This window comes from Mytilus galloprovincialis, chromosome 10 (genome assembly GCF_965363235.1).
Source record: "Mytilus galloprovincialis chromosome 10, xbMytGall1.hap1.1, whole genome shotgun sequence".
NCBI lineage: Eukaryota > Metazoa > Mollusca > Bivalvia > Mytilida > Mytilidae > Mytilus > Mytilus galloprovincialis.
Window position 1 is genome coordinate 64,363,258 of NC_134847.1, and position 14,156 is coordinate 64,377,413.

Consider the following 14,156-nt stretch of genomic DNA (forward strand, 5'->3'; position numbering starts at 1 on the left):
GAGCCAGAAATGCGCAAACGTTTTATTCCGTTTTTTTTTTTATGCTGGTAATCAATTTTTTTTTCAACATTTAACAATAGATGTTGGTCATTTAAAGACGTATCAACCGTATCTGCAGATTTATAAAAAAAAACAGTATTGATAAAGTATGGGTAAACTCTTGATTTAGAATATTTTTGTATCATCTGTAGGACCTATTTTTTCCAATTGGGGTTCGGAATATTTCCGTCGATACCCCCCCAAACCCCCCTCCCGATTTGAAGTCAAATGGTCGTTCCCTTACTGCTTGAAAAGTTGTCCGAAAAGTTTGCATTCGGTTCTACGTAATGTTTACAAGTGTGAACAAATCTTATGTACAAGTAATTAAACAAGGTGTATAGATGTGAACAAATTTAATGTGAAACCAATGTCCAGTACATTAAACTAATTGTAAACAAGTTTACTATACATGGCGTTTGGTGTGAACACGGCCTAAGCTTAGTTGTGTAATTAATCTACCTTTCTTTTTCTGTGACTTTGTACCCATCCAAAACTTGAAGCTTCATGCACCAGTTAACAATATAAGGTCTGCTGTCAAATCCAGTAACAAGAATTAAGGGGAAATAACTGCCTATTTAGTAATTGAACTTTACATATGAAGTGAGTTTTTTTTTAACATTGATAGTTTTTAGATCACGAAGGAATAAAATTGCATGTTTTATATTGAATAATGGATCAATCATGGATCATATAATAATGAAGCAAGATATAAAAATAAATAAAAAGTAAATGTTTGAAAAAAATTGCAGATGTTCCGTAACATTTTTTAAGTAAAGCATTAGCTTTATATAACAATGTGATTTATCTCATTGTTATATACCCCAGCATTCTTTAAAACATATGAAAATCAATTTTTAAACCAATCTTGAAGTAATTGAACATATCTGTTCAATCCAACATCTCTCTGTTACCATATGCATGTAATAATATTTTATAAAACTAAGGATTATAAATTTTAGTAAAAGTGAACTTTCAATTGTTATTAAAAAGGATATGGTGTGGATGCTGTCATCAGAACACATGGGTTGTTCATTAGAGATAATTGTTCTAAGTTAGGTAAACAAGACAGGTAGGCTACCTGGAATTAAAAACGTAAAGTTATAATTAAAAAAGTATTCCAAGTTAGGTTGAAAAAACAGGTAGGCTACATAGAATAAAAAAAATCTAGTTAATTACACACAATAATATGTTAGGTAAACACGATAGGTAAGTAACCTGGAATAAAAAAAAAATCATACATTTGATTACATACTATTTCAAGTTACGTTAACAAAATGGGAAAGCAACTTGAAACTATACACTTATCAACTACAAACTGTTCCAAATATACCATCAAGATAGGTAACCTTCCTGAGATAATGAACACAAAATATACAAAAAAAAAAACATTTTTAAGATGATATTTAAACACAATGTTATCCAGGATCATATATAGTTAGTCAAGATCATTAAACTGTCCCAAAGAAGATGAATGGATGTTGAATGCACATTGCATTAATTATCAATATTTAATTTTGGATGTTACACGTCTTCTGATTGGCTGACGTTGTTATGTTTATCAGCTCATAGACATAATTTAGTCATGTGACCGTGACGTCATTGACGTTTTTTCATGGTTTACATTGGTTTAAAATGGAATTTATAAATAAATTATAAGAAATGGCTGTAATTATTTTTCTGTCTATTCGAAATAACATAAAAAATGTGGTGTACACATCAAATAACCTGCTACACAGGTTATTCAGTGTGCACCACATTTTTTATGTTATTTCTTCATAGACGTAAAAAATATTAGTCATTCCTTAAATAATATAGCATACAGAAGGGTGAAAATCTTTTACTGCACAAAAAAAAATCAAACAGTTCAGTCTATAAATGCCAAAGTTTTACATTTTGAAAAAATCCTTAAACTTATGAGTAATTCAATAATCATTATAAATTTAAGGCAAGGTAAAAGGATAGGACAGGACTTATCTATGCATAGAAAAACAAGAATGTGTCCCAAGTACACGGATGCCCCATCCGCATGATCATTTTCTATGTTCAGTGGACTGTGAAAAAAGGATAACATCTCTTATTTGGCATTAAAATTAGAAAGATCATATCATAGGGAACATGTTTACTAAGTTTCAAGTTGATTGGACTTCAACTTTACAAAAACTACGTCGACCAAAAACTTTAACCTGAAACAGGACTAACGGAACGACAGACGGACGGACAAACAAACAGACGGATGCACAGACCAGAAAACATAATGCCCATAAATGGGGCATAAAACAACATTAGTTATCCATTAAGCTCATGTAAATATCATTTATCTATTTCTTAATTACACATCTAATTTAACTTGTATTGAATGAATAAAGGAAATAACAAACCCAGTCTAACAGCAATGGTCTTTCAATAACTCTAACCTGCCCTTTTCAATGTAAAACACTGAGATTACCAAACTCAATATACACACTACCTTTTTAGCCCAGAGCTTTAATTAAAATAATCTCACTAACCTCATTCATGTCTAATATCTCATTCTCTGCCAGTGAGAATATACAGAGACTGTGTGGTAAGCATGGTGGTATGGTTCTCAGCGATGTTATAATGTTACCATGTAACAGGAAAGTCTAAACAAAGATCATTACAATAAAGTAACAGTAGGTAAAATGTTAACTAGACATTTCTAAAAACATTTTTCAGTAAGAGTTAACTATCAGATTTCTCATTAGACAAAACCACTAAAATTCTTATTAGAATATCAACCTTGATTATTTCTTTATCAAATATGAAGTTTCCTGGATTCTAATTTGGTTGTTTTGGCAAATGTTACTAGCCACTGAACAATTAAACTTTGAATGTTTCAACATAGACATATCAAGTTCCGGATGGCGACAACAAGTGAATCTGTGCAGACAGACGGACAAAGTGCAAACCTAAAGTCTCCTTTCGACTTTGTCGGTAGGAGACTAATATAACAAGTGAATCTGTGAGCTACTGTTCAATAATGATACCAATGCTCACTAAAAGTATAAGGTAAAAAGGAAGTTGTTGAGAGTGATGAATCTGAAAATGCATCACAAGTTATAGCTGACCTATATAAACTCTATGTTTTTCTAAAATCCTTGTAATATATATAGTTCCTGAGAGAGATGTGACAAAAAATATTCATGGGATGGACGGATGGACAGAGGTTTTACAGTTTACCCACAACTTTTTGAAGTTTTATTGCATTGAATAGACTGACACTTAGATACAATAAGTGAAGACGTGAGGATTAATCTATGCAGCATTGATTAGATATTAAACCAAGAAACCTTTTGATCTATTGGTTAAGTATGTGATGTAATATCTGACAACGCTTACTATCAAAATAGAGAAATTAATATTAAAAATCAATACATTAAAACAAATCATGTTTATCTTTTTACAGAATTTCAGGAACTGTTATAGTGTTTGATTTTCACTTATGTTAAACATGTAACTTACCTGAATTAAAGCAAAACAAACATTATTCAAGTTAATTACACCTTGGTTAGAGTTCAAGAAAATCATTTTTTTTCAAAAATAAGGCTTCAATCAATGGATAGGATTCTATATGACATAATTCAAGTTCATACCTGTAGCCAGGGGGGTTCGGGGGGTTCGGACGAACCCCCCCTTGAAATCAAATAAGCACTGTTAAAGTCAACGTTTTGTTCAAATTATGACTGTTAAAGTCGAGTTCATGAGTCCAACGAACCCCCCCCCCCCCCCCCCCCTTGGAAATTCCTGGCTACGGGCTTGAAGTTTAAGTGCCATGTTGGAAGTGCAAGGCTTAAAGCAATTAAAACTGTTCAACAACTTTATCTATAGACATACAGTCAAAGCTTATGCATGTTGAACTCAAATATGTTGACAAAAGGGAAATAATTCTGGCTCAAATTGCGTCTGGCAATTGAAAAGTATCTATAAAAGAATAAAGTATTGAAAGAAATTTTACGGATTAATAAAAATAATATGACTTTGTTATATCAGCTTTAGTTTTCTATATCAAAAGATCAAACATTTTATTTTGCTTTGTTACATACCCTGAGGTTCTGTAGGTTGGATATATCTGTTAATGTAGAAACACTGTTGTCCGATAGATCAAGGTGTCGCAAATTTATACTGCTACTTAGGTTTTCTATAGCCTACAATATGTCAAACACAAATTACTTAATGTTTATCAGATGTTGTCTGAGATAACCTAGAAAGACTTGTATCTAAAAGATAGGCAATAAATTAAACCTTAAAAAAAATCAGAATCTTATACTTATAGTCGCTATCACGAAAAATTGGCATAAAAATTTTTGTCAATTTTTTTAAAAATATCAGTCACATTCACTTGAGATGATGTTTTTCAATTAGCGGAAGAAAAATCCTGTCCAAATATCCACTACTGTCTTACCTTTTATTGTGTTTGCACTGTATAATCCTGACCTTCACATTTTTCAAAATTATTTACATTGTAAAACCACCATCTTGGTTTCTATGAGGATCCCTTATTTACATAACATTTGTTACTCTCCACTTATATCCTTGTCATTGATGATACAATTTCCCACACTTTTTGCATAAAGATGATGAAAAGCTCTGAGAGACACGAGAAAATAGACAGCACGTGGAACTCCACGGCAGCACTTCTGGTAATAAAAAAGTTGGATTCCGCCATACATAATAATCTTGGATTATGTGGAGGTTAGGATTACACAGTGCAAACACAATAAAAGGTAGGTCAGAAGTTGATTTTTGGAATGACATTTCATTCCGTTAATTTAAAAACGTCATCTCGAATGAATGCAGTTGTAAGTTTAAAATTTTTCAATCAAAAACCTTGTACCAATTTTATGTGAGGGTGACTTTATGACATTTCAAGAAAACATAAATGATGTGCTCTCTTGTCTAATGATGCTTGTTTCAATATAGACATATAGAAAATTTAGTTATGTATGAAATTTATGGTTTTACACAAAAGTTATACAGATAAGTATATCCCGCCATATTTCCATGCTCTTCGTGAATATTAAAAACTGTGATTGGTATAGAGCTTGGCATATTGTATAGACAATGTTGAAAACTATGTTGCCTTTAGATAACTTTTGGTTATTTTTGTCATTGGGTTGCTGCCTTTTTGATATATATCCAACACCTCTATTCATTCTTATAAAGTACAGCCGTTGTCCAATACCCTAAAGCAAAAGACACAATTTTCAGTCTGTTTTGATACCTTTATACTGTTCCCAGACAGATTCAACCAGGCTAATGATGTCAAGTCTTTCAGTCCTAAAATATACAAAACATATATTAAACATCATGCCTAAATAAATTACTCAATATATGCATATATGTTAAATGAATAGCAAAGAGTAAAACCTTTATATTTGTCAATAATAAGGACACATGATTTCAAAAGATATTTATTTGATCAATGCACAGCTTCTATCTGACTATTTAAATATTTGCAGAGGCAGATTTAGGGGGGGGACCCCTTTTTCAGATAAAATTTTGGTTGATTATATTGGGAATCACTGAAGCGTGACGGAATCGGGCTCCCCTTAGGCAGTCAGTGGGCCCCCTCTTATGAAAATTTCTAGATCCGCCACTGATTTGACTGTATACATCTTATCATAGTTCAAATGGAACAATGACAGGAACACCTCTATCGATCTGGCTTGAAATTTGATGCCTGTTTGGGAGTTGGGATTTTATTTTTAGGCTTATATTCAAATCATAAGTCTTCCTTTTAAAACAGAACAACATATTAAAAGGTAAAGTTGATTCAAGATGTTGTTTCTACTTGATGCTTGACTACAGGAGTTCTTTATTATGTGCAGTGCTCACACAAATCTGAAATGAATGGAATATTCATGAGAGGAATTTATATTCATACTTTACAAATTATCAGCCCTGTCAATGCATCAAGTCTTTGATTTTGTATTCATGGCAACAAAATCGGATGTGCTATTTTTGGGATCCAAGCCAAGGTTATTATTTAGGATAGTTCATCTTCTGGAAACACTTGTTTGTTTTTATTGAAGTGATGACTAATGTATTTATACCCACCTTCTATAGATACAATGCTGTTGTTAGGTAAATTAAGAACTGTAAGATTTGTTAAATTAGAAACTCCATTCATCCGTACAAGTCTGTTTCCTGCTACAGAAAGCTGAAATTAGCAATAATATAATTTTAGTTAAACAATTTATGAAACAGTTTCACACAATTTAGTTTCTCTTGTCCTATTTTTTTACATTACACAATATAACTGAACAGTTTAATTCGAATATGTGAATAGTATCCCAAGGAATATGTTGTTTGCATAAAAAAAAAAGAAAGTCTAAAGAGATCAAAAATAAGATTGTCCATCTTGTTCTTAGGTTTTTTAGAAGCCATGTTCAAATGTACCTTTTTATTCCGTTTCTTGCAGTTATTGATAAACAGTATATATAGATTATATACCAAATAAAAAGATACATATATAATACAGCGGATTCATTTAAGTTTAAAGGGAAATTCCGCGATTTTTTACTTATCATCTAATTATGTTCATCTTAACATAAAAAACACATTTGCAAAGTTTTAAATTTATATTCCTTCTAATAACGGAGAAAATCAAGTATTTGTAACTTTTTTGGTTGAATTCTCGAGTGGGTCGTGACGTATTAGCCCGATTTATTGAATTCTGGGAAAAAATAAAATCTGTTTAACTCTTATAGCTTATCGACAATATACGTAATTAAAAGCGCACAGCTGACGAATGGTCGAAGTTATGAACCACAATATAAGAATGAACGAAAATGAATATGCATATACCGTTTTGTATTGATTGAATTAAACTCCTATAAAATTATCTCTAGTAAATGTTTTTGAATAAATTTAATTAATTATTGTTGAGATTTTTTTCATAAAATATTTATTGAACATTTTTACTGATATTGAACTGAAAATATTTCAGTTCTATTTACCGTTATTGTTTTGATAATCATTTCAATGCAACTAATGTGTGAGCAGAGTGTGTATATTATTTTGTAAAGGTCACTGTATATTTCTCGGCTTGAGGTCAATTCGTTTACCTTGTAGCTATTTAGCCGCAGGTGTGAGTTCAAGCGTACACAGGTATAAATGTTGTTATTTGGAAAGGATAAACAGAAAGGATTAGAAAGAGTATGCTGTCACGATGTTAATACACTAAGATTTAATACACGATGAGAATAAAGATACAATAATTAAATTGTGTAAATTAATTGAAAATAAAATTCAGATTCGTAATTCCGAAAGTGTATAAAAATAAAAGGAAACAATTTTTGATTACTTTCTTAACGGCAATTGGCGTAAAGATTCAAATATGAAGCAAAAAATAGTAGTTTTAATCTTTTATAAAAACTAAATGCAATATTACCCAATTTGATATACCATTGTACATCTGTTTGATATCATTGACTTTACCGGAATTTCTTAACTTGTATTCAAATCTGGCTGTGTTTAAATGCTAATAAAACTATTGCAATTTTAAAGTTTTTAATTGACAAAAAAATACAACATACAACATGCATGATTTTTTTTTAGTTTCTTTTTAACATTTTATTCTTACATAATTAAATTCATTTGACAATCATTTACACGAACTTTTTGTGAAAAGAATATCAATTATCTAAGCTAAGGCATTATTTCTTTTGAGGATTTTTGAGGATTTTTTTTAAAATTCTATGATAATATTTGTGCAATGTTGAACATGATAGCCGTCATTAATCCAAATAAGTAATACAGTAGTTGTAATAAAAGTGATATTTTAGTCATGCATAACTGATATTGACGAATTTATAATAGTTCGTCCATACATCGTTGTTCTTGAAACAATCATTATTAGTATACATGTAAGTTTCCTGACGTATAAGAGCCATTGAGGATGAGCTCCAGAGAAATCAGACTAGTGGCGTTTCGTTCGTTTGTTTGTTGGGAAAGGAGAGGAAATGCAACCGCTTGTACAGATAAACGACAGAATTACCATACAAGCATTTATAGTCAACACAATCAGAAAGAGTTCCCATCGTTAGACGGGGAATATGAAGGCTTCCAAGAATGAACAAGTGACATGTCTAACTCTGAACAGTTAGAAAACAGACTATCGACATCGACCGCTTGTTCTTAATATTTGAAACTGTATGCATATATATACGTATACGTTTATGATATATATAGTGATGAGTTCTTGCGTCTGACAAAAACTAAATTCCTTCATGGTTATATCTTGCCATACGTTTATATTGGTTTGTAAGGTGATTACTCACAATCGTTATTTGAAAATCCTGTTTGTGAGATGTAGATTCATTTCAATACAGAAATTTCGTCTATATATTTCACAAGTGTATAACACGGAGAAGCTCTGAAGGTCCATTACTCCCATTTTGTTTGGGTGTGAACCATCGATGTTTACAGCAATATCACAGAATAAGATGATGATGGTAGAAAGAACTATGGGCGTCATGTGGCAAATATTACATGCATATCGGACAATGAGTTGTCAATCTGTATGAAAAGATTTCCAAGACAACCATATTATTGAGAAGGAATGTTTACATGCTATACTCTCGTACTAGTATTACAGGGTTCTTGTGGCGTTCACCTTAGACACACATCTTTTTAACGATGTTTAAAAAAAAAGACAGACCCAATTTAATGTCATATTTCCCTATTTTTTAAATATAACTAAAAGTCTTTTATCTGACAAGAATACCCCTATTTAGCGAACAAGTAATTTATTCTTTTTTCTGTTATTGAATACCAAGAAAGAAAATAAATCCCGAAATTAATTTGAAACTTTGATACTCAAAAGTTTCCCAGCAAAATATTCACATTCCCTGGGGATAATTAGTGTTCGTCCAGTGGCATATATAACAATTGTGATGACGAATTACTTCCTTTGTTCGAGAACAATCTTATTGAAATATAAATCTGTGATTTTACTAGGTCCACAGCTTCAATGAACCAAAGCAAAAGTTATACATCGACCTGTATTTAAATCAAATTGGTTCTCTTCTTCTTCTGGTATACAATAGTCTATCGACATTCGATGATTACATACTGTTGGCATACGTGGACTAGTCTATTTACAACACTTTTACCCCTATTTATTCAAAATATATGTTTTTTTCTTATGTTCAATGTATACATGTATATATTTTAAATTGCGCTATAGTTCCGTAACTTTCTATCCAGTCGTATAAACGAATCGTCGGCAAGTGCGTACATTTTTTTAAATCAATATTTCTGGTCTGTTCCAATCTGTCCTTCACTATTGACAATGACTATATATTACATTTTCCCAAATTCACCCTTGGAAAAAATATTTAAATAGATTTTAATTTCATCAAATCTTATTTTTTGGGTATTATTTATATGTTTATGAATTATATTCTTTACACCAGAAATGTTATTTATAAACAAGCGTATGAGTTTAGTAATGACAAGTAAGACAGAGTTGTATATTATTCATCTGATAGTTCAAAATGGAAAGTTATAAGTTATAAGTTATCAGCCGTGTACACTGATCAATACCTGCAGAAGTGAAACGATGCATGAACTTGCAAGCCCGACAGGAAATCGCTTGAATACCTGGACGTGTCACCTCACACCCCTCACAATACCTTTGGAAGTAATACCTTTAGCCATGCTGGTGATCAGATGAGGGAAGATCAAAATATATTTGTTTATTACTTTAAAGAATTATGAACAAATTAGATTTTCGAAAACAATTTTCACGGAACACTTATTTATGATTTCAACTTTGACTTTTCACCTAATTCCAATATCAACAGTTTAAAAACAACAGACCATGGTAATTTAAAAAAAGTAAGAATATTTTTCGTATCAAGTTAGTTAGTCGGATAAAACAACCGTACGATTGACAAGATATCGACACGCAATTACGACTACATCGGTTACTGTAGTTTTGTTTCTTTGTGGTTTATAGACATATCGTTTTTATTAATCGGGAAAGAAGACAAAATGGCGGATCGCAGAGAATTGATACTCTAAATTTAAAATCGATGGTGATCGCTTATCTAGCGGAATAAAACTTTAATATCTATGAATTTGAGCATTTTTATACAGAATGAACATAATATCAATTTTTGATTTTTTTGCGAAGTTTCCCTTTAACACCAGAATTCTGTATTCATAAGTTATTGATAATTCAATATTACCTGTTTCAAATTGAGACATTTTTGTAGATTCTCTATTTTAGAGATATTATTCTTATCCAGTATAATAGTTGTAGGATCCAGGTTCAGAGGTAGTTGGATTCTATTCAAATTCTGACCAGAAAGATTCAAAACGTCGGTTTCAACTTCTGAAAGTATATAAAAAGATGATTTTAAATATTTACAGTAACAATTTGCTGACTAGTTCTCAAAATCTTTTCCCCCTGTACATGTTGATCCTTGAGAAAAATCTACTGGTTGTCACTATTATTCATATTGCAAAATGCCAAAATTGTCTGAGTCTAATGGTTATGGTTTGGTTTTTTAAACTCTTTTCCCATAGTGTTTTTGTTTTTTTTACATAACGTACTTTTACTGACCAAATATTTACTAATCCAAGCACAAAAAAAAACTAAATATTTAGTATTTACCGTCTTTCAGTCATCTATCAAATCATTTATTGTAGATACGGGTCAACATGTATGCAATAAGTCAATTTGAACAATATAACTCGAATGAAAATTGATTCACCAAACAAAGCAATTTGCTCAAAAGACAACCTAGAAGTTTTGAAAGATATTCCATAAACTTCTTTATCACACTTAAAAAGGCGAGAGTCATTTTTAAATATAGTGTGATAATTAATCCTTTTTCTCAATTAACCACAACCTTGGTAACATTTACTTCTTTCTACATTTCCACACTTTTTAACTTACTTTTGCGCTTCATGATGACAAAAAAATAACATCAATAGATATTCACTAATAAAATATATTAAATGTAATCCAACATGAGATAAGCTCCAAAATCAATAGCTGATTCATGTCAATCTTTATTCTCAACGATCACAAATTTATATGTCAACTTAAATTCATTCAATAAACTACAAATATTGTTTAACACAGTTTGGTTTTACATAGTCATTTTGTCATATAAGATACCGAAATTAGTCAGAAAAGCAAATATTACAATAAAGTTAAAAATTCCCATACAAAATATATAATCAATCATTTTTAAAGTACCCTGGGTATTGTTAAAAGTAATTATAAACTAAAAAAGAATTTTAAATTGTAATTTTCTTAAAAGTACCAGTCAATAGTTTTGTTACAGTAAACTAAATTAAAAATAATATTTGTTCAAATTTTGGTAATGAATCTTTTGTATAAAGCAATTCTTCTATTGACAAAGAGAACAAAGAAATAGCCAAACAAATGAAATCTATCAACTACATGTATATGTAGTACATTGGGCTCTTCATAACCTTTGTCCTGAAGAAGTCCACTTGTCCTTGACTTTGTTTTTATTGAAGTATTTTATCAGTTGTAACATTACTATAAAATTAATATATTATTTGAAAGAATATTAGAAATTGTAGGGGTATTATAATGAAACAGCCATTCAAAACATTGGTTATCTACAATTACAAATACAGCTAGAGGTCTCTAGTAGGGCTACCCTTAATTGCTCACATGAGTAACTTCAGTGTAAAAGAAATGTAACAACTGCAAAATGTGCTTTATTTCCAATAAAAAAATGTCGAAAGTAGAATTCAGAATTTATGGGACATTTATTTGGAAGCCACATTTCCATCTTATTGGATCTACAGGAATTTCCTTTGCAGACAGCCTTTCATACTGAATACATTTGTACCATTCAGGATAAGATAGGTTTAATTTGACATTCCATAGAGTTTTAATCAGTGTGAAGATAAACATGCATTTTGTGCCAATTGATTAATGGTCATTTGTTTGTAGAGGGTCTCATGAACATTTTACCTCAAACATTAAGTTTACTTTTCAATAATATGTTAATCAGATTGAACAATTGCCTCATGAAGCCTTGTTTTTCATCCAATCAGAATCAATGATTGGTAATTTTAGTTTTGTTTTTAATCCAACCAGAACCAAATCAAGACAGATCATTAAGTGACTTATTTGATACATCACTCCAGCCAAAGATTATTTCACATCATAAAGAGACCTGCTATGATTGCCAATGTGACAGCTATCTACCTTTTTTAAATTTTTTTTAAAATTTTTATAACTATCTACCAGACATCAAAAGATGAGGATCACTTTGGCAGACAGCAACAAATGAAAACTTCTAGATTTCAGGCACCTGACATGAGAGTGATGAGACTAGTTGATACAAAAAGAGAATGTGTCACCAGTACACCGATGCCCCATCTGTAATGTCATTTTCTATGTTCAGTGGACTGTGAAAATGGGAGAAAATCTCGAATTTGGCATTAGAATTAGAACGATCATATCATAGGGAACATGTGTACTAAATTTCAAGTTGATTGGACTTCAATTTCATCAAAAACTACATTGACCAAAAACTTTAACCTTAAGCGGGTCAAATGGACGGATGGACCAGAAAACATAATGCCCATAAATGGGGCATAAAAATTTAACTTTCCATTAAGATTTCAATTGCCACCATGTTTGCTACTTAATCAACAATAAAATTTGTAAGGGTTCCGCGGAACCCAGTGTCTCGCCAACTTTTGCTGTTAATCGCAGACTCAACAAAATGAGGAAAAACATCAATAAAAATTTCCCTCTCGATACTGTCTTTTGATTGAAAGAAGCTTCCAAGTTTGGTAAAAAATCCAGGATAGTTTATGAATCTAATAAATGTTGTATAAACTTTAACTGCAGACTGTATGTAATGTTAACTGGAAGAAAAACTAAGTCCATTGATAAGTAAAATACGGAAAAAGTGAATTTTTTTTTTACAAAATTTACTTCTGAATAATATCTTATGATCAGAAACAAGCTTCTGTCTAAGTTTGGTAGAAATCCAGGATAGTTTATGAAAGTTATTAAAATTTTAAAAACTTTAACCACAGAGTGAATGTAATGTTTCCTCGCAGAAAAACTAAGTTCATTTATAAGTAAAATACGGAAAAGTGGAAATTTATTTTTACAAAATATTCTTCTTGATACTATCTTATGATCATAAACAACCTTCTGTCCAAGTTTGGTACAAATCAAGGATAGTTTATGAAAGTTATTAAAATTTTTAAAACTTTAACCACAGAGTGAATGTAATGTTTCCTCGCAGAAAAACAGAGTCCATTTATAAGTAAAATACGGAAAAAATGGAATTTTATTTTTACAAAATTTACTTCTGGATACTTTCTTATGATCATAAACAAGCTTCTGTCTAAGTTTGGTAGAAATTCAGTATAGTTTAAAAAAGTTATTAAAATTTCAAAAACTTTAACCACAGAGTGAATATTTGTGGACGCCGCCGACGACGACGCCGACGACGACGGAATGTAGGATCGCTTAGTCTCGCTTTTTCGACTAAAGTCGAAGGCTCGACAAAAAGAAACCCATTTGTCAAAGGTCTTCTTATTATCAATCTTGTAAAGTTTAAAAAATTTCCAAGGAAGAAAATGTTTTTAAATTGGGTATTTATTAAGAATAAAATTTGACCATGTAGGCATGTTTCACATTCTTCTTGTTGCAGTATGGACTCATTTAATCTTAACTACAATTCTACTAAATTACATTGAGTATCTATGACTCAGAATAATTACTAAAAAGACAAGAATATTTGTTTAACAAGCAGCTTAGCTCTTGCTCTGGATCTGAATCATTGTACAGATTCTCTGCAGAAACTATATCTCTTCTTCATGTTAAGTTGAAGAATCAGGTTCCAAAAGATGGGATGTAAGACACAGACAGAAAAATTCATTTATGATTGCCATCAAATTTGTATATATCTGATAACTGAAAAGTATGATGGTAAGTAAAATAAACATCAAAAATCTTTGGCAGCTCATCTGGACAGAATAGTCCTCATATCATACTGCAGCCATCAGTCCTGATAGTCTTTTAATGTTTTCAGAATCACCTACATTTTATACATGCATATATGAGTCCAGCTTAACTA

General features: G+C 30.9%; 1 protein-coding gene across 7 annotated transcripts in view; it reads right to left on the bottom strand.

The window, feature by feature from the left end:
- LOC143048110 (uncharacterized) overlaps positions 1 to 14,156 on the bottom strand; it is a 79,144-nt gene that overhangs the window by 56,517 nt on the left and 8,471 nt on the right. For 6 of the 7 annotated variants that reach the window (XR_012969744.1, XR_012969743.1, XM_076221568.1 and 3 more), the window contains exons 2-8: positions 10,254 to 10,399; positions 6,115 to 6,217; positions 5,279 to 5,334; positions 4,101 to 4,202; positions 2,547 to 2,660; positions 1,035 to 1,117; positions 499 to 582 (exon numbers count right to left, since the gene is read on the bottom strand). Coding sequence is in view for 5 of the 7 variants with exons in the window: in XM_076221568.1 (XP_076077683.1) it covers positions 499 to 582; positions 1,035 to 1,117; positions 2,547 to 2,660; positions 4,101 to 4,202; positions 5,279 to 5,334; positions 6,115 to 6,217; positions 10,254 to 10,399 (688 nt within the window). In the remaining 2 variants the exon portion in view is untranslated. Of the gene's footprint in view, positions 1 to 498; positions 583 to 1,034; positions 1,118 to 2,546; positions 2,661 to 4,100; positions 4,203 to 5,278; positions 5,335 to 6,114; positions 6,218 to 10,253; positions 10,400 to 10,966; positions 10,995 to 14,156 lie in introns of those variants that run through there. The other variant, XM_076221569.1, reaches the window with a different exon arrangement.